The sequence below is a fragment of the Cupressus sempervirens genome, chromosome 5, assembly GCF_028749045.1.
Source record: "Cupressus sempervirens isolate cs-2001-9-10 chromosome 5, ASM2874904v1, whole genome shotgun sequence".
In the NCBI taxonomy this organism is placed as follows: Eukaryota; Viridiplantae; Streptophyta; class Pinopsida; order Cupressales; family Cupressaceae; genus Cupressus; species Cupressus sempervirens.
Window position 1 is genome coordinate 375,065,744 of NC_143122.1, and position 21,169 is coordinate 375,086,912.

At 36.3% G+C, this 21,169-nt stretch overlaps 1 protein-coding gene across 8 annotated transcripts in view; it reads right to left on the minus strand.

Moving 5' to 3' along the window:
- Nucleotides 1-21,169, minus strand: part of LOC149556326 (uncharacterized) — a 205,906-nt gene that overhangs the window by 142,196 nt on the left and 42,541 nt on the right. For all 8 annotated transcript variants that reach the window (XM_089830577.1, XM_089830579.1, XM_089830583.1 and 5 more), the window contains 3 exons: nt 20,212-20,288; nt 18,189-18,266; nt 7,077-7,265 (listed from right to left, as the gene is read on the minus strand). In XM_089830577.1, coding sequence (XP_089686703.1) covers nt 7,077-7,265; nt 18,189-18,266; nt 20,212-20,288 — 344 coding nt within the window. The remainder of the gene's footprint in view (nt 1-7,076; nt 7,266-18,188; nt 18,267-20,211; nt 20,289-21,169) is intronic.

A 21,169-nucleotide genomic window follows, 5' to 3' on the forward strand; every position in this document is an offset into this window, starting at 1 on the left:
GAGGAAGCATCCAAGCTCACCTCAGACACCATGGAAGGCTGCTAGTTTTAAAGAAGCACAAGAACTTTGCCTCAAAATTATTGAGACAGAATGAAAAATGGCAAATCATATGGTGAAAGCATAATGGGTAAGCTCCAATCTAGGATATTGTCCGAGGTTGTCACTAAGTATAGGCTTTACCAAACAAGAGTACAGGACAAGCTCAAGCTCAGCCGACAAATGTGGAAGGACATGTGGCACATGTGAACCAAGGAAGTGAAGCCCAAAAGATTGAAGAAAAGGAACCGGTGGTGATAGATTATGATGCAGAGCAACATGGAACAAATCCTCAATCCCCAAATCAACCATGGGAATCAAAGCATCAACCAAACTGAACTCTTCTATCGAACATATTTCAGGCATAAACAATCTACTTTACAATCACAACTATTTACATCAAATCATCATTGGGACCCTCAAACCAACTAGAACTAATCACTATCCTTATCAAGACATTAAAAGTATTCAATCAGTCTTGATTACATCATTCCACTCACTTATTTCAAGAGAACATTCACCCTTTGGTCCATATTCCAAAGTAGATCTTAGGCCTATAAGGCCTTGGGTAGCAAAAAGCAAACCTTTATCAATCATCAAATGAACAATAACCATCAGTATTAACTTATCAATTACCTTTCTTTTTGCAAGAACCCATTATTGGGTCATCTCCTCAATTGCCCTGTTATCTTGTCCTTAACATCTCTCTACATACAAACCATAAGGTTACTATCACAATCAACAACTCAATAGTGTAATCATCATCTACCAAAACAACATCCACCAATTCCATGTCATACCAAGTATACTATGTTTAGACACTTTAAGATCATAGACAACTTTCATTGGCAATGGACTTTGCTATCTTATATGTGAAAAGAGATTATTTATGCCTCTAATATGCTGGATATAAGAGTTCACTTGGGTTGATGCTTTGATTCCCATGGTTAATTTGGGTATTGAGGGTTGGTTCCATGATGCTCTGTATCATAATGCATAACCACGGGTTAGGGGACAGTGTATTGTGTGTCTATTAGTTACAAGGGCATCACATAACTTCATAAGCACACGCTGGGTTACAAAGAGGAAGTTACAGATTGATGACATACCCGAGTTTGAGGTTAGAGTGGCAAGAGGTGAGAGATTGAGATGCACAGGGAAAGTGTCAAGACTTCCAATTAAGTTTGATGACTTCCTTCTTGAGGCAGATTTTTATGTGGTCGATTTAGATGGATTAGATGCCATGTTGGGAAGACAGTGGTTGCAAACTATTGGCAAGTACACAGTTGATAATGATAAGATGCAACTAGAATTCTTACGGGATGGGTGACAAGTGATCCTCAAGGCTATGCCAGAGGGTGAACCCAGGTTGATTTCAGCCCACAGTATGGAGGCATGATGACATGGAGCGGGCAGCACACTATTTCATTTCCTCTAAGGCTACCTTAGATTCAGGACAGCAATTTCATATCGACATTCGGCCAGTGCTTGATAAGCACAAGAGGGTTTTTGAGGACATACCTCTGGGCATTCCCCCAGATAGAGGGTTTGAGCATATCATTGAGTTAAAGGAGGGCACGAAACCTGTCATCACTACACCTTATCGTCATCCCAGTCACTATAAAGAGGAGATAGAAAAGACAATTAAGGAACTTTTAGACATGGGACACATCAGACCTACCTCCAGTCCCTTCGCCTCTTCAATCATTTTGGTGAAGAAGGATGACACTCTTCACATGTGTATTGATTACCGTTCTCTCAACAAGAGGACCCTCAAGAACAAGTACCCTATTCCTCGCATTGATGAGCTACATGGGGCAATTTATTTCTCGAAGATTGACCTCAGCTCTGGATACCATCAGATATGGGGTTTGTGAGGAGGATGTGCATAAGACAACGTTCCAATGTCACTATGGACAGTACGAGTTCTTCGTTATGCATGAACCATATTTTTAGGAAGCAACTGCAAAAGAGCGTGTTAGTATTTTTTGATGACATCTTGGTTTTCAGCAGAACTTGGGATGAGCACCTACAACATTTAGATGAGGTACTTAGTATTATAGAGGAGCATTCCTTATTTGCGAAGGAGTCAAAATGTTAGTTCGGATTGACCGAGATTCTTTACCTTGGTCACAATATTGGTGCAAACGGGGTGAAGGTACACTAAGAAAAGATTCAGGCAATCCTAGATTGGCCACCATCGAGGAATGTATCAAATTTGAGGGGCTTCCTAGATCTTTGCTCTTATTACAGCAGGTTCGCTAGAGGCTTCTCACAGATAGCAACTCCCCTCACCGATCTCACACGGAAAGGGACATTCAAGTGGACAGTTGATGCAGAGGTGACCTTTGATATGCTCAAGTAGGTGAAGAGCACATGCCCTGTCTTGGTACTGCCCAATTTTTCTCGGCCATTTTTACTAGTGTGATGCTTAGGGAGTGGGATTGGCGCAGTTGTGATGCAGGATAGGCCTCTGATCGCTTATGACAGCAGGAAACTCAAGGATGGTGAGAGACTGTACTCCACCTATGATAAGGAAATGTTGGCCATTATGCATGCTTTAGCCAAGTTTAGACAGTATTTGGTGGGTGGCAAATTCAAAGTTAAGACGGATCACAACAATTTGCACTACTTCTTGGAACAGAAGGATCTAAATGAAAGACAGCAAAAGTGGGTCAGCAAAATTCAAGCCTATGATTTTGATATCGAGTATGTCAAAGGTAAGAACAATGCAATTGATGATGCACTTTCCAAGAGACCTTCAATAAAAGAATGTTGCGCTATCTCTGAGATATCGACATATTGGAAGTCCCAGTTGTTGGTTGAGTATTCTAAGAATACTCAAGCATGTCAGATTATGGATGGACAACTTCAAGACAGCTGGTACAAGGTAATCGATGATATGATTTTTTATAAGGATAGGATCCACCTCGTACCAGAATCTAAGCTCAAAGGAAAGATTATGGAAACTCTACATGCTACACCATCAGTTGGACGCCCAGGTTTCTTCAAAACCTATAGACAAGTCAATAAAAGGTTTTCATGGAAGGGCCTCAAGGACGATGTCCTCCAGCATATCAGAGAATGCCAGACTTGTCAGCACAACAAGTCAAAGAACGAATTTCCTGCCGGATTATTACAACCCCTCCCTATTCCAACACAAAAATGGGAGAGTATATCCATGGACTTTATTACAAGGTTGCCGAGGGTGCAGAGCAAAGATTCCATCTTTATGCTGGTAGACAAATTGACAAAGTTCGCTCACTTCTTTTCTATAGCAGCAGATTGGTCGAGCTCTAAGGTAACTGAGTTAGTCTTTCGAGAGGTTTTTCACATACATGGTCTTCCTCAAACCATTGTGAGCGACAAGGATAGCAAGTTCTTTAGCACCTTTTGGCAGGAACTATTCAGATTGGCCTGCACGGAGTTGACACCTAGTATGAGTTGCCACCCCCAGATGGACGGGCAGACCGAAATAGTAAACAAATGGGTAGAGGATTCTCTCCAGAACTATGTAGCGGGGCAGTAGAGAGCTTGGATTAAGTGGCTATATTTAGGGGAGTATTGCTATAACTCCTACCACATGTCCATCCGGATGACTCCATTTCAAGCTCTCTATGGCAGCAAGCCTCTATCGTTCGTACACCTAGCATTGCACGGCAGCAGAGCACCACTAGCTGGGGATTGGATACAGGATCAGCAGGATATTCTCAGATCTCTTCAAGAGAACATTCTTCAGGTTCAAAATCAGCAGAAGATGTACACTAATCGCCATAGGATAGAGCGGAGTTTCAAGTTGGGTGACATGGTTTATCTTTGTCTCCAACCTTACAGGTAGATTTCCTTGAAGAAGAGTGGGTCTCAAAAACTTCAGCCTAAATTTTTTGGTCCCTATTGTATTACTTGGAAAGTTGGGGAGGTCACTTATGAGCTAGACTTGCCAGATGACAGCAAAATTCATAACATTTTCCACGTCTCTTGCCTCAAGAAAGCGATTGGTCAACATGTAGTACCCTCCATTGGATTGCTTCCACTTAATGAGGAAGGGAAGCTAGTTTTGGTTCCACCAAAGGTGATAGAGGTCAAAGAAAGAAAGTTGCATAACAGGCCCGTCAGGGAGTATCTAATTCGTTGGAGAGATTTGCCATATCAAGATGCCACTTGGGAAGACAAATCAATCTTGTAGCATTTGGCATTGAGATTGCTTGAGGGCAAGCAATCCTGGGAAGGGAGGACTGTAATGTCCCCTTCTCTACGCTAGACCTAATAGCGCCTTGTTAGTCTATCTTTACATCCGGATAGGCTAACAGTATTTATTTTAGGATGCCAGTCAATCACAAGAGTCTTTTTGGGTTTCAGTTGAGGAGAAATTTTAGTGGGAACTTCGAAGGTTAAGTTACATTGTTTTATTAAGTTGATTTATAAAGTACTTTATTATTTAAAGTTGCTTTATGACCAAATGACTTAAGTGACTAAAAGACAAAATAGGCTTTTATCCCACATCGCTTAGTTATTCGCACCTTCGCTCACTTCAAGGTTATAAAAGAAAGCATCTGCTTTGGGATTATCACCATGAAAAATATATTAACATATTGCTTCAAAAAGCGGTTCCTTGAATGTGACTGATTGCTTTAAGGACGCAAACCCTTAATAGAAAAGTGGAAGAGCTGGATGCAGCCCCAGCTGGTTTTAGGAGATTCATCTTGGAAAGAAATTGGTAAAATGTCTATCATTCATAGTTGGACAGTGACTGAAACAGGTACGGCTTAGTGGAGTTGATTAGCACCCATAAAAGTTCATTGTGAATTCAGTTTGGCAGCTGTAACAGTTGGAAATATCTGTACTGGCACTTCCGATATCCGCCACAGAGACATTTTCTGAAGATGGGAGCCATAGCAGCATAGGAAGGTGTCAGGTTAGAGACCCCGTGACTCCCGGGCAGTTACAGGTGGTGGCATTGGTAATACAGAACTCCCACGTCAGAACCAGACGTATAGGAGTGAAGGATATTGCATGCATCAGATCTGTAGCAGCTGGGCCAAGCACACTACTGGCAACGCTTGACCTTGGAAAAGTGGTGATTGGATGTGGATGTTGAGCAAGCACAACAGTCTAACCGGAACTCCATCCGGCATCCACCATTGTTGAAAAAGGGTCTGTACTACCTTATCTAAACTGCACAAGCAGATGTCATTTGTTTATATTAATCTTCACATGAGTTTGGAGTCCAGTCAATGATGCTTTATACAACAGATCTTAGTTTGCTGTTACTGTTATGAAACGATAATATACATTGTTGTTATTGTGCCACTATTAATGTATGATCTTGAAGTCACCATTCCATTGATAATACAACTATTCCATGGCATTCATGTTGAGAATCAGTAAAGTGATATTATAGTAGTGCTTTGCTTAAGACCACTTGATTACACACCAACTGTTTGACGAAATTCAGTTAGTCCAAGTTTATAGTTTGCTGATCAAACCAAGCAGGGGTCATTTCAGACCAATGTCCTCTTATTAAAGTTACTTCACCATCTTGCCATTTGCTTGGACTTGATCTGACGGTTTTCTCTGCACTAAATTGTCGCTAGTATAAATGTGTGAATTTTCTTTTTTGCTTAGTGGTAGAATTAATAAAATTCCTTTCATCTATAAAATCAAAAACTTGTACTCATTGGGGAAGTTCCAGAACTTTCACTCTTATATTCAGTGACATGGCACCTATGTTTTTTTTTCCTCTTAAACAACCAAAATGTTCAAATAAGTTTGCAAGCTCTCCAAGTTACTGAATATAATCAGAATCATGTTCAAAAAACGCAAATAGGAATTTCTTAGTTGCTGGATTAAAATTTTCACAGTTGAAACACATAAGTGTTGTCAGTAGTTGTACTAGGGTGCGATTCATCCACACTATCCCTTTTGCTCAAAAGAATGTTTTTATATTTCGCTGCTCTAGCAGCTGCCACTTCTAACGACCTTCACTCAACTGTAAAGCCCTGCAAAAAACTACACCATAATATATCAGGTTGTCAGTTGTTAAATGCATGTGTTGGCTAAGCACCTGACCAGACATATTACAAGATTTAATAATACTGTGTGTACTTATTGGGCTATGAAAATCAGCAAACATGAGATGTTTCACTCGTGTTTAGTGCATATAATAAACAATCTACTAAGTGATTATTGGCCCCTGGACAATTCCTTTTCTAATTTGATCATGGTGTTGTACTGGTTTTAAGCCTGGGATGACCACTATCATGAAGATCTGAAAGACTTTAGAAGGCCTTTCCATACAGATTGCAGCTCTACCAATTAGTACTAAAATACATATTAAAGCTACCGTGGTTATCTTCTTTCTTCCACAGCTTCTGTTTGTTGTTGAAACGATCCTATTGGCCCTCAAAGCCTGGGGCATTTACTAATACTAAGGATACCCTACTTCATCTTTTATTTTGTTGAAAGTCCATTCTGAGCAAATCACAACTCTGTTCACATAAATGACTATTCCATTTACCATTCTTTCTTCTGATTTGAAACATACATCCTACTCTTGCCTCTGCAAAATAGTGTGTTCTACTTTGGCACTAAAACAGCGTTGTTGTCAGCTTTGTTTCAAGATACACCATCCAACATAAAGATGCTTGAAACCATCATTCTTCCAAAAAAGACCCAAGATATTCCTTTGCATCTACCTAGGAGATTCAATATTAACGTAAGTTATAAAAAAAGATACTTATCTGCAATTCATTAAAAACATACAACTCTCTCTGACGAGCCTACCAAAACCAGGCTGATATTTCCGTAAACAAAACACACACCTTTGATAGAATTATCATCTATGGAAACAATTTACTGTAGCACTAATTATTTTACAATCCAATTACACAGGCAAGGATGTTTATACATCAGCTACAAGTCAACTGAAGTGACGATGATTAGTTACCTAAATATTGGAATGAGACAAAATATTAAAAAAGTCAAGTGCATACAGAGGCAACACACAACAAGTAAAATGAATATGTACAGCTGTGACTTACAATTGATCTTAATTTGCAAGTAGAAGAACAAAGAACATCTGTTATAGCTTCTGTTTTTCCATTATCTGATATATCAATCTGCATTGTATCTGCACCATTCAAAATGCATGGTTCATCCGAAGCAATTGCTGACATAAGTTTTTGCTTTAGTTTTGTCAACTGAACATTCGATGAAAGAGGAAATAGTACCTGGAAACAATAAAACTATGAGTAAGCTAAACTCATCCATAACATATCCGAATTATTCCTATAAATCTGCAAGCAAATCAAGACATATGAATAAAGGTCTTTCAGGTTATGAAACTGAGAACTTAATCGCCTATAATGGGAACAAAGAGCCAACTTCCAAAATGGAAACGGATTTTGAATATGCCATGTCCAATCAGCTCCTAAAAATGGGAGAATATTTCCTTAGTAAGTGGAGAAGTATCAAAATATGCAAATCACAAAAGCAAAGGGGACAATTCTGATTCATGGGGCACAGAGATAAAATTATAGAGATATGGCACTAGGTTCCCAGTTCAATCCTCATGTGTACACTTCCATGCCCAAATTGTGGACAAAACGGAGGAAGCATTATATTATGGTGCATGCCAACAGTGGTAATGGAGAGAAGACCTCAAATATAATGTTGAAGTGGGATCATAGATCTCAAGAAAAAAAATGTGTGTCCAGTATTCAAAATCAAAATAATCTTCCAAAAATAAAATGAAAATTAATTTACAATTATTCAGACATTATTGAAACAGAAATGGTAAAAAGGAAACAAGATGGATACACACACACTGTCTTGATGTATTAAAGAATTTAAACGAAAAAATAGAATATATAATAATGCATACAAAAGTAAGATTAGATTCAAAAGGTTAAGAGTTAATAATGTTGAAAATTAGCAGACATCCAATAGACAATAGTCTAAAGAATTTAAAAGCTGCCTGGCATCACACACTCTAAACAAGAGACTCTACCCAGAGAAAAGGAAATAGTTGCACTCAACTCAATCTCTTCAAGTCCCTTATAGGCTTTGATAATTCATTATCTTTCTTTCTACAAATGAGCAAAGATTGATTGAATGCAGACAGGACTCTGTCTTCTTAGGATTATCCAATTAAATAAACCCACGTGAGACCTTCAAGATGATAATAGAACCTCTTGGAACAATTCAGTTGTCTAGTGGAGTACACATTGCAAAACAGGGAACATTGCAATGTGATCACTCTAATGCATATGAAATCTTAAAAACTGCTGAAAGCTTTCTCAGAAAATAAACATAGAACAAAATATAGCAACCTAGTGGATCCAATTATAGAAATTTTCTAAGAAACTGATCATAATTGAAAAAAACTAATTTTTCAAAAGAAACGTCTTCATAATGTGACTCCCAACTATAATCAATTAACTTCATATGCAATCTTTTATTTGAGAGTAACTTATTTGCAATGTATCAGTTTGCAAAGGACTTCTAGATCAGATTGTGTAGGAGGTTTAAGGTCGGATATTATCATATTTGGACCCAACTAGAGACATATCATCTATAACTCCTCTGGAAGCTATCAAGTTCAATGTTTTCACAAGCTCAACATATTGCTCTACTTTTTTCTTGTGTGAAATAATATACTGAAAAAGATATATCTTCAGCCAGAAAAAAATTCAACACTTTAAAATCTCTGGAACAAAACGGAGGAGCTAACACCAAGGTCCATTATAGTATATCTGTTCAAGATTTCATCACTTAATGATGACATTGCACTCCAGAAACTCAAAATTAATACTCGACAGTCATGGCCTGTATCAGTAAGGGCACTATTAAGGGCACATTCTGGTGGGAGGGGTCTCATATTCCTCAATATGTACTATGTTCCTGGCATTAAACTAAATCTTCTCTCAGTCTGTCAGATCATGCGGAATTAACCTCAGCTGGATATTGTATTAAGCTCACACAAGTGTTCGATTATTGATCGGCAGACTAGTCGTACTATAGCTGTTGGCATGAGGATCGTGGTCTTTTCTGACTTGTAGATACTATGGATTCTTTGGAGTTAGCCATGGCAGCTAGAAGTTCTTCCATCACTAGTCTTTGGCAACAGCAGTATAGGCACTTAAATGTGCACTATCTCTCTCAGTTGACTCGGGAGGGACTTGCAGCTGGTTTCCCTGAGATCTGGACTCAGCATCATTGTGTTTGTGGAGCTTGTCTGGCTGGGAAGCAGCACAAGACACCGTTCATGGATGGTGACTCATAGAGAGCCTCTAAGGTACTTCAGTTGGTTCATGCTGATATTTGTGGGCCAATGGATACACCTATTATTACTGGTTGCAGACATTTCCTGCTTTTTGTTGATGATTCTGTCATAAAATGTGGGTGTAATTTCTTAGACAGAAATCAGATGCTTTTATTGTATTTCAGAAGGAAGGCCTTGGAAGAAAAAGAGTTTGGTCGTTGTATTATCACTCTTAGGTCAGATAATGGGGTGGGGGGGTGTGGATTATTGCATCTCCAACTTCTGTGATACATATGGTATAAAACATCACTTAATCACACCCCACACTTCTCAGCAAAACGGTGTTGTAGAGCGGCGCAATTGTACTATTGTTGAGATGACTCATTCCATGTTACAACACAGGATAAGTTTTGGGCAAAAGCAGTTTTCACTACAATCTATCTCCTAAATAGGTCCCCTACATAGACTGTCAAGGGAAAGACTCCTGAAGAAGTTACGTTGATCGCAAACCTAGGATCAGTCATCTCAAAAATTTGGCTCTTTAGCTTATGTATGGATTCTAGATGCCAAGCACTCCAAGTTGGATTCCAAGAGTCAAAAGTTATGTTCATAGAGTATAGCAACAATCATAAGGCTTGCCGATTACCGATTGATAGATGTAGACATTGATCGTCTTGTTTTCAGCAGGGATGTTGTCTTTGAAGAAACATGTGGACCTTTCTACCCATCCTCATTTGTGCTGAATTTTGAGTATAAGCCTTTGAAGTTTTTGGATTTTGGTGTGTTCGTCTTCCACTAGGTCTACTTGATGGGAGAGATGATGCAGCTTCTAAGTTTGATGATGCTCAACCTAAGTTTCCTCTAGATCATAGTAATTTTCAACCTATTGAATCTGTTCCAGATCCAGTACCAATTGTAGCTCCTACATCCGATGTTGGTTCTTCTACTCTCCAGCCTGAATCGTGGGTTAAGACAATTGGTGATCTTCATCATGATGAGCTCATTAAGGTAGATCATCCAAAAACAAGAGCAAACAATAGCGTACTATTAATTGTGCTCTCATGACCAACAATCACAGTGTTTATGAGCCTCAAACATATTCAAAGGCTAAAGGGATTCTTAAGTGGGAAAACACTATGGAAGCCCAATTTCAAAGTCTTCAAAAGAATCACACTTAGGTCCTTTTCGATCTTCCTTCAGAGAAGAAACCCATTAGCTACAAATGGGTGTATAAGGTGAAATACAAAACTGACGAAAACCTTGATAAATAAGGCTCATCTTGTTGCCAGGGAGTTCTTACAGAAGAAAGACATTTACTATGGGGAAACTTTTGCTCCTACAACCAAGAAGAGTACCATTCGGTTTTTGCTTGCCTTAGCAACCCAGTTTGGTTGAAAAGTTTAATAGATAGATGTTAAGAGTGCTTTTCTCAACAGTGAGTTGAAGGAAGAAGTATATATGACTCGGCCTCCAAGGTTCAACATTGATCATTGGGTAGCAAGAAAGCGTGTGCTATGTTATGTGAAGGGCACCTCTGATTTTGGACTCTTGTACACTCGGAGTCAAGCTCCTAGACTTCTTGGTCACACAAATTCTAATTGGGCAAATTTTGATGACAAAAGTTCCTCATCTAGGTATGTGTTTAGTTTGGGATCTGGTGCAATCACATGGGCTAGTAAGAAGCAACATGTTGTGGCTCTCTCCTCGACAGGAGCAAAGTACTGTGGAGCTATTATAGTAGCTTGTGAGAAAGTTTGGCTTCGACGAATGCTTGGTGATATGCATTTCTCTCAAGCACTTTATTTTGTGATAATCAAGGAGTACTCAAACTTACCAAGAATCCAATCTTCCATGAAAAACCAAGCATGTTGAAACTCCTTGTCACTTCATTCAGTAGATTGTTAAAGTCAAATCCATTCAATTGTTGTATGTTCCAACAGTGGATCAAACAGCAGATATCCACACCAAGTACCTCAGTCTAGATAAGTTTGTAAAATTAAGCGGCTCTAATGGTGTTGTGGATAGATTGAGCATTAAGGAAGGGTATTAAAATAATGTTTTATTATTTATTTAATGCTCAATAATGAACTTTACTGTAATTTTAGGTGATAAGATCCTCTGCAATCTTATTTGTAGTTTAGAAACTTGCTTATTTTGTAAATAATGTAAACTTATTTATTGAGCGTCTTTACTCATTGTTAATCAATCAAATAATTTACCAATTACTTGTGTAATATCTACTTCAAGGTAACAAATGGCTATATGTTAATCCTCTGTCTTTATGTTGATGATTTACTAATCACGGCTAAAGATCATCTCATTATAAAATGCAAACAAGATCTTGCTTTTGAATTTGATATCGAGGACCTAGGCCTCCTGCATTACTTCTTGTGACTAGAAGTATGGCAAGAAGAGAATTGTATTACTCTAAATCAAGGGAAATAAACTATTGATATTCTAAATAGATTTGGAATGATGGACTGCAAACCTATATCAACACCCATGGAAACAAATATAACAAATTAGAAGATGCAATCTCTGAATCCGAATTGGTCGATCCTACTCTCAATCATTAGATAATTGGATCCTTAATGTATTTGGTGAATACCAAGCCAGACATTGTTATGCTACAAACGCTCTCAGCCAATTCAATCAAGAAAATACATTTTATCGTAGCAAAACATATTATGAGATATCTACGTGGAACTATTGGACTTGGATTAAAATGTGATAATCTTGATATACATCTACATGGATATTCAAACTCAAATTGGATCAACGTTGTTGATTGTGTTGCATCCCAATTTTTTGTTTAATTAAAATTGTTTGTTGTAGTCGTTGAGCCTTCAAATGAAATTAAGGTTGGCTGGTTAATTACATGTGAAAATGAATTGCTAGTTGTTCATTATGGTCATGTGAAATTGAGTTGGTTAATCATTATGTTATTTTGAGAAATTGAAATAATGGTTTTCATTATGATGTTATATGAATGGCAAGTGGATTAGTTAATATGATTACTTTTATTTGATTTAACAATTTGGAAACATGTTATTACCTATGTTACCCAGGGACATGTTTCGAGCCCTCAGTCGCAGGTTTCCGAAACTGTCCCTATTTCTGGGACTTGGGTAGGGTCAGAAACATTTCCAAACCATGCCCACCCAAGTAAGAAATTTGGAGACACATTCCTAAAACTTTGGAAACGATCAGCATGTTTCAAGCTAGTGTTGACCGTCCCGAGCACTCCGTAGTCGTTTCCCATAAAGTCCCGAGGACTACGTGAAGTTCCTGATTTCAAAATAAAATTTAATTCAAAAAACATTAATAAATGGTGATTATTTTCCAATTCACAAGCCCCGCGCATTGGAAGTCATTAAAAATAATAAAATGTCATGTTTGACGTTACATATGTTGAATTTATTTTTTTAAGTCATTACAAACTTAGCATCCAACTATGAAAATTCAGACTTTTGTTCAACAAACCAGACTTGAAAATAATTGTAAATTAGACTTTTGTTTGATATTCATATAGCAGAGCTGGAAATAACTACTGCTGGATTGAGGAATACTCAGATCATTTCCAGCTTTGGTAATGCACTGATAGCAGCAATAATTGACCAAAAATACAATTTGTAACTAATTACTGCGCACACTAGATGGTTCCTACCTGTCTAGGAAATATTTGGCACAATAAAAAAAAATTCTGCTACAAAAACCACAAGCAAGGGTTTTGAAGTCTTAATACATCTCCCAACTATAGCAGATTGATTCTCTATTTTGATGTCATCCTATGTTCCTATTCTTAGATGGTGATTCAATTTGATGCTACGTTCTATGCTGATTTGATGAATGAAATTGATAAATTTAAATTATGTTGCTATGATGAACGTGACAACGTTATGTGATTATAAAATTCATGAATATATATATAGCTAGATTTGGCACAATAAATTTAATTCTACTACAAAAACAGCAAGCAAGGATTTTGAAGTTTTAACACATCTCCCATCTATAGCAGATTGATTCTCTATTTTGATGTCATCCTATGTTCCTATACTTAGATGATGATTCAATTTGATGCTACATTCTATGTTGATTCGATGAATGAAATTGATAAATTTAAATTATGTTGCTATGATGAATGTGACAATGTTATGTAATTATTAAATTCATGAATATATATATAGCTGTCCCCTGCTCAGGCCAAAAAAAAAAAATACCTCCCGGAAACCCATTTCCCTGTCCAAGAAATTCAGAGTAAAATAGATTATTACCTCGATAAACTTCTTTTGCAGGAACGCAATGAAGGGGGCAAGCTTTGCTTGAAAAGAGCGGGCATGAGGGCACCACCTACCATTGAGCCAACAAGTATGCCTTGGTCAAGGGAAAACTGGCCTAGGCAAGCAAGGGTTTACCAATTGATCACCTTGAGCTAACTGGTCAACGCACCTACTTAATAAGATAATAAAATAATCAAGCTAAGAACAAATTCTTACCTTTATAATTTGGGATGATCACAAAGCTGCCTGTTATGACTGACATGTCTTAATATAATGATACCATCGTACATGTACATAGATATATATGTATATATGCGCAAATTCAAATATGACGTACATGAACATATGTGCTTACTTAAACTATGATGTATACACGAGTACATGTCTTTAGAATATTTTGTACAAATATGTACATGTGTATATGCATATACGAGTACAAGTGGATACAAGATGGTATCCTTATATTAACACCTTGGGAGCAATTTATAATGCCACCCTTGGTAATGTTTTAATATTATTATTTTGAGTTATCGAACTATTTTCGATATTATTGAAATAGCCATTTGTTCTATCAACCTTTTAATTTTATGAAGCCAAGAACGTAACTCATGTTTTTGCCACATTTCTTCTATCTTGTTTGTAGCTCCATTTACGGGAGAATATATCGAGCACGCATTTGAGCGGCCAACCTTCTATGTATCTGCAATTTCCTTCATAGCAGAGGGCACTTCCATATCAGTGATTTATATCTGTAAGTCGCAGTATACTACCATTGTTCATAATTGCCTTTTGCATCCATACCATGGTTGATATCACCTATAATTGCCTCTATTTTGGAGCTTATTATCCCTATCTGTGATTGTTTACTGGAGAGTACTTGCAAACTGTGGTTGCTTCCATATCAATAGAGGCCTGTTGTACTACAATCAAGGAGCCACCCAGGCATTTCAAGTTTCTACCCATAGCTGAGGGTGTCCATACCCCCTGTTACCAAAGAAGTTGTGCATTCTTTCTACATATCTCTTACATTAATTATGAATAGAGGCTCTGCATATTATATGCACGTAGCATAAATAAATGATAATGTCATGAATATAGCCAAACGGACTAGGATCCAAATTTGGATGTTATCATTGCATAGATGATTGTTAAAGTACATAAATCGACCCAATTCAGCTGCAAATAATTTCTTCTTTGGAATATAATAAAAGACAAACATTCCAGCTTTGTGCAATTCTTACACAGGGATATAATCTATATGTCTTTGAGGTAAGAAAAGAGGGACCATCAAAGATTTAGTAATAAAAAATGTAATGCCAATGAACCTTTTGTTATAATCTGTTATAAGCCCAGATTAGGCAAAGATATCATGTCTGAAATAAGCAGAATTTTCATCAATAAATCTTGGACAGCCACACTGGGATTCATCGAAGATGACCAAATAGGTTGAGATGAAGGGTGTGGGCTGATAACCAAAGGTTACATGGAATAACCTGCAAGTCAAAAGAAAAAAGGAGTAATCAGCACTAAACAAATCAGTTTTGAATATAAGCAAATAAAATAGATTGAGTCAGCTCATTGGGATCAATAGGTATAAGTCTTGTTTTTGGCCAAGTTAGGTTAGTGTCAATACTTGTTGCTATAATTAGGGGTCAGGGTGACTTACAAACAGATAGGATGGGCTGATGGGAAGAGCTCCATAGTCTAGTCGGTTGTATAGCTGACACTCTAACACCAAGATGCTCAATGGCAGGATAGGGGTGTCCCATGCCTAATCCTAGGTAGGGAGGGTCTTTCTCAGTTGAGATTCTGTGGAGATACTTAAAGGTCTACGGTTGGGAGGTTAAGCCCCTAAAAATGCTTCTCCTCTCCACCAGATGCGAAGACTTGCACTAGACAGGGTCAAGATCTGCATTCTTAAGCCTTCAAGATTATCGGTATTATTCTTTTATATGTTATTCATGTTCAGTTACTTATGAAAATATCATGTGATGGTTGCAAATATTTTCTTCAGTATTAATCAGTTGAATTTGGAAGAAATGATCTCTCTTTCCATTAAGTAATGATTTGTCATGATGGCGGTTATATATATTGCATTTGATGGATGAATGGTCTTTCAAATTCAATTAATCTGTTATAACCATTGACCTCTTTCATATGAACATATAAAATAGTTGTCATAACTCCCATCTCATACCATGAATATGAAAAAGTAACAATGTTCAATGATATGATAGTTGTTAGTTAAGGTTGGGAAAAACAAGATGTTACATATGGTATCAAAGCTTTGGGTTCGACAATGAACCTTGGGCCCACCATTGTTTTAAAGGAAGCTAAACATGTAATGTTGAATGAGACCGGATGAAAACTCAAATTACACCTCGGAAGAAACCCCAACACCTAGTATTCTTCTTACTGACAAAGAACATGTCAGAATTTGACTACCTATTGTTCATTACTAAGAATGTTTTACTTTTGAAGTTACTGGCATACACCATGCCATATTATTTCTACATGAACATATACGCTTACTTAAAATATGATGTATACATGATTACGTGCATTTAGAATATTACGTACATATACGTATATGTGTATATGCATATACCAGTAAACTAATATGCAATAGAATAATATGGCATAATATGGCATGGTGTATAATTTGGTATTCTTCTTTCCGATAAAGAACATGCCAAAATTTGCCAGAATATTTTATTTTTGAAGTTACATTACTAAGATATGGCATGGTGTATACTATGAGATGTAGTATTGGAGACACCATGTGCATAAATTTTCATTAGTAGGCATCATGAGACTTGATGCCAGCGTACATTCCAAAGAAAATGTATGTATTGTGAATATCTTACGGTTGATTTTCATGAATGTACCATACTTATGATGATACCGTAAGGTAGCATCTAAATAATAAAGCAATGTTGATTATAGTCACACCATTTTCTAGTATATCATATAGAGATGATAATGCTACACATTACTTGAGAGTTGTGTGTCGATCTTATAAACAGTCCTCCCTAAGTAAGAGGAAGTGTTAATGTTGTAGTTTCAGTCTGGATTGATTTGATCAAGAAATAAACTGCTATTATGATTACTAGTTAATCATTATTATCTTATAACAATCCTCCCTAGCTAAGAGGGAGTGTTAATGTCGTAGCTTCAGTCAGATTGATTTGATCAAGAAATAAACTGCTATTATGATTACTAGTTAATCATTATTATCTCAAAATTAATAAACATTAGATAATTCATAAATATACACACACACATTTGTGTTATATCTTTATCATCTAATGATTATTAATTTATGTGTAATGAGTGATCAGTATTTAAATCTGACCGAATCATCAATCTGTGGGTAAATTGCTTTACACATTAATTACTGCAAATACCAATTAATAGTGCAGACCGTGGTTCTTATAAACACCAGTCATCATCATGTATGACAATGATTATTATGAAGATCAATTGCTATTTGTTACGGCGTCTTCAAATTAATCACAGTTGTTATGAATCGATATTGGAAGATAGATTACGTACCATGTAGGGACATGTAAAGTGATTATTATAAAGATCACTTGTTATTTGTTACTGCGTCTTCAAATTAATCAAAGTTGTTCTGAATCAATATTGGAAGATAGGTTATATACCATGTAGGGAAATGTCCTTATGTGGCTTGTACCACGTAGAGACATGTCTCTACATGGGACATCTCTCTACCAATATGTATAAATCCTCACTCAATCGCTGCACTTGGATATACAAAAATCACAGGCAGTGTTGCAGCGATCAAATATAATATGCAGTTAAAATTAAACAATTTAGAATTACTTACAAATTGATAAGTGTGATTTACTTGTCAAATCTGCAAGAACAATATTGCATCAGTTCTATTGACAAGGAGAAAATACAAGGAGAGAAAGAGTATATAAATAAAAAAAGGTATTATTACCTGATCCTAATTACTTAACAAAAACTATTCAAAAACACTTTAGAAAAGGGTGTTGTGCATGTCTCAACTGCTTGAACTCAATGAAACACCTGTCACTACCAAAAGTTGGATCAAATTGTCAACATGAGTACCCTAACCCTACCTCATTAGCCTACGCAAAGCCACTGAATAGGCTAGCAATTCATAATGCTAAAGTGCTTAGGAAGGGAGCAGTGCATCAGTTACTCATTAATGAGGGGTATCAGATTTTTTTTAGCACAGTTGAGAAGAAAAGTTGTTTGAGTATTCTATATAATGATTGGATTGTTACATCTACCAAAAGCTTGGTTCTATGTTAACTTCTTATTGTTTGTATGTTGTCCTCCTAAAAATTAAGGAAAAACTTTGTAAGTCCTACAACGCCAACACCTTGTTAGGACCAACTGTACAATATTACTAAAAGCTTTTAAAATGTCAGGGTATAAAGTTTGACTTGAGGATACTTCAAACAATGGATATTACTTCAAATAATGGGTATAACATACAATGAGAAAGAATGAATCTTATTCCTGTAATCTAATGAAGCTTAATTTCTGTGTGTAGTACAAAGTTATTGCAAAAAAAAAAACATTGTTTTTTTCATTAACACGGGAACAGTACTCACAATAATCCGTGGGGGACTTGTTGAGCCAGTTAAGGCACGTTTTTCTGCCAAAAGTGCAGCCCGCTTTTGTTCCCGAACCTGCACAGCTTTCCAAATTAATAAGTATTGTATACCTTTAATTGCATATAATTATGATATATTTGTTGTTTATATGATATAATTATCAACAACTTTTTTTATAGACAAATTGTTTTAAAAATTGAAATATAAATATGGAGCTGACGGCATTTTATATAGATTCCAGTTATTGTGATTAGAGTAGCTATGGCTTTAACATCTTTTACAATCTTCTGTTCAAGCATTCCAAATCAAGGGTAGATGAAAAGCATAATATCCATATTTGAAAACACATTGAAAGAATTCTTAATAATGAAACAAAGGTTTGAAAGTTTAAAAGTGAGATTTAATTTCGCATCCCAAACCAAGAAAAGGGCCCAATCGAACGAATAACCTATGGCACATACTTTTAGTATAAGCTGAAAATGAAATGAGAAAACTGGCACATTTGCCTCCTGTATATAATCATCTACCCAAATATTATATGTAAATATGGCTTCACAAGTTAATAGACATTATCCAGACCAGTAAATAGAATGATTGCTAAAAGCTAAATCAAGTTCTAAGTCAAGAAAATTCACTCTGTCTGCATGCCACACAAAAAAACCCCTAGGGTACATAAAATTCATATGAACAACTAGTCTCCTCATCTCTTAAAAGGAATGAATTATAAACAAATTCTATACATAATTTATTTATAAGAATGGGAAGATAGCAAGATTACAATTTTCTGATAACCTTCACCAAGACTTTTATATCTTGCCAAAGATTGTAAAAGATAAGTGTACAACAATCAAAATTAAAGAAGATAAAGATGAATATTATTTTCTTTATTATGTAAAGAAGATCTCAGATTATGTTGGCCATTGAAGAAGAACAATCTGAAGCCGTGGCTTGGAGTGGATGCTCTGTGTTAAGGTTGGAGCCTTAGAAGATGAACTAAAGTATTTTGAAAAGGAGCTCAGCTGTTGTACCAGGTTGCAGCCCTCTTCTGAATATAAGGTACTGTAATTTTACCAAAAAGGGTTTCCACATGATAATTCTTGGGTGTTATTGTCTCAGTTTTTGTGTGTGATCCTGTCGTAACTATTGTCATAATTTAAAAGACTGATTCACCCCCTCCCCCTCTCAGTATTTTCCTTTGTTTTTAATGACATCTGCTCCAGCTATGAGGATATTTTAGAAACAGACAATTTAAGTACCTTATTTGAAGAAACCTAACTAGACAGGACAGCAAACCTAGTGATCAAAATCCACTGTCGAAGAGCAGACTTAAAGAAGTTTCAAATTTGTTTAAGGTTCTGGCACCCTATTCTGGGGTGCATGCTATTTTAGGGGATGCCATAGGCTGCTTCGACCTCATAGATATTATTAAATTCTTCCATTCATACCATGAAACACAGGGTTTTTCTGCCAATTCAGTAACTTGGCTGAAAAGCATAGCACTACTTTCTCTAATAAAATTTGTCATATGATAACACAATCTCTTTAGAGCTTTTGGAAATGTTGGAGTTCTTCATATTCAATGACAATTACGGCTCTTGGATATCCATAAAATGCTTCCAATAACAGTAGATTTAGTATAGGAAATTCTCCAATTTTGCTTCCAATTCATCAACATTTATTTTATCACAACAATTAGTATACAAACTCATCAACATAAACAATCAAAGGAATTTGTTTATTAGATGGTGACTGACACATTTTATAGTTTCAATAACTAACATTAACCTGGATTTTCCAGCTTATAAACAGGCTTGTACAGTTGGATACGCTAACAAGATTCACATACACACCTCAAATTTGTATTCAATTCAGCTCCCAATCATGGTTAGTAATGGACCCTAATGCTTCTGATTTGAGTTGCGATAATAATCACAGTAGCATTTTAAGGTAAAGACTCGTAACAAATACTTTATTTTAGATCAGACAGGTCTATGATATTAGTAAAGAAAGATTATCCCACCATTTTACAGCGTTGGATCCTGGCAGCTTTTGCTCCTTTACTCATATCATGTTGCGAACCCTTGGATATTTTTGCACCTAAAATAGAGAATACAAAAAAAATATAAGGACAAAAAGTTAAAACCCTGAAAGAATGAAAATGAAATAGCAGTATCCTGCGAGACTAGATTCAAATTCCAAGTGTCAAATCTCAATTCATTACAACAGTAACCAACTAGTATGATTAATAATTAAAAAATTAGTCAGAACCAGTGCCCATATTGAAATCATAGTAAACGACAAATGTTTTGTCCAAAAAAAATAAAGGACAAAAGTTTTTGTGCATCATAATCAAAAAACACTATGCCTAACTTGAAATCAAGCAGTGTCCAGATTGTATTCAGCTTTTCCTTGGGTCCTGACTATGGTTGTTAGTCTACTAATCAGTTGAAAGATTCCAATCATGTTGATGAATGACAGGATAATTTCAATAACTCAAGAGAACAAAATGGAGCACCTAGAATGCCAACTCATCCAACAAAAAATAGAGGATATGCAGAAAGCACAAAACACATTTTTATATAAACACCATAAAATATCAGGATTTACATGCCATGACAACAGTTTACACCTGCTAAACAAGAGAGACATGACTTATCCTGTCTAAAAGGCTAAGAAACATAAAGAATTTAACAAGTTAATACCTAAGATACCTGGATAAAGTACAAGATTCACTAAACTTGTGAACCCGCTTGCATCATCAATACATTGAAAATAGAGACATCAATTATATGCACAAAATAGATAAATAATGTTGTTTGTTTTATTTTATTTTAATTTCTGAGTTAAGACTGTCATGTATAGCTTTGCTCAGAAAGATGCCAGAAATGCAAATGGTATCTCCAACCAGGTCCTCAAAAATACAGCTATCCAAGATGTATACAATAAGTATCAATTCGAGGAAAAGCACCCATGTAGTA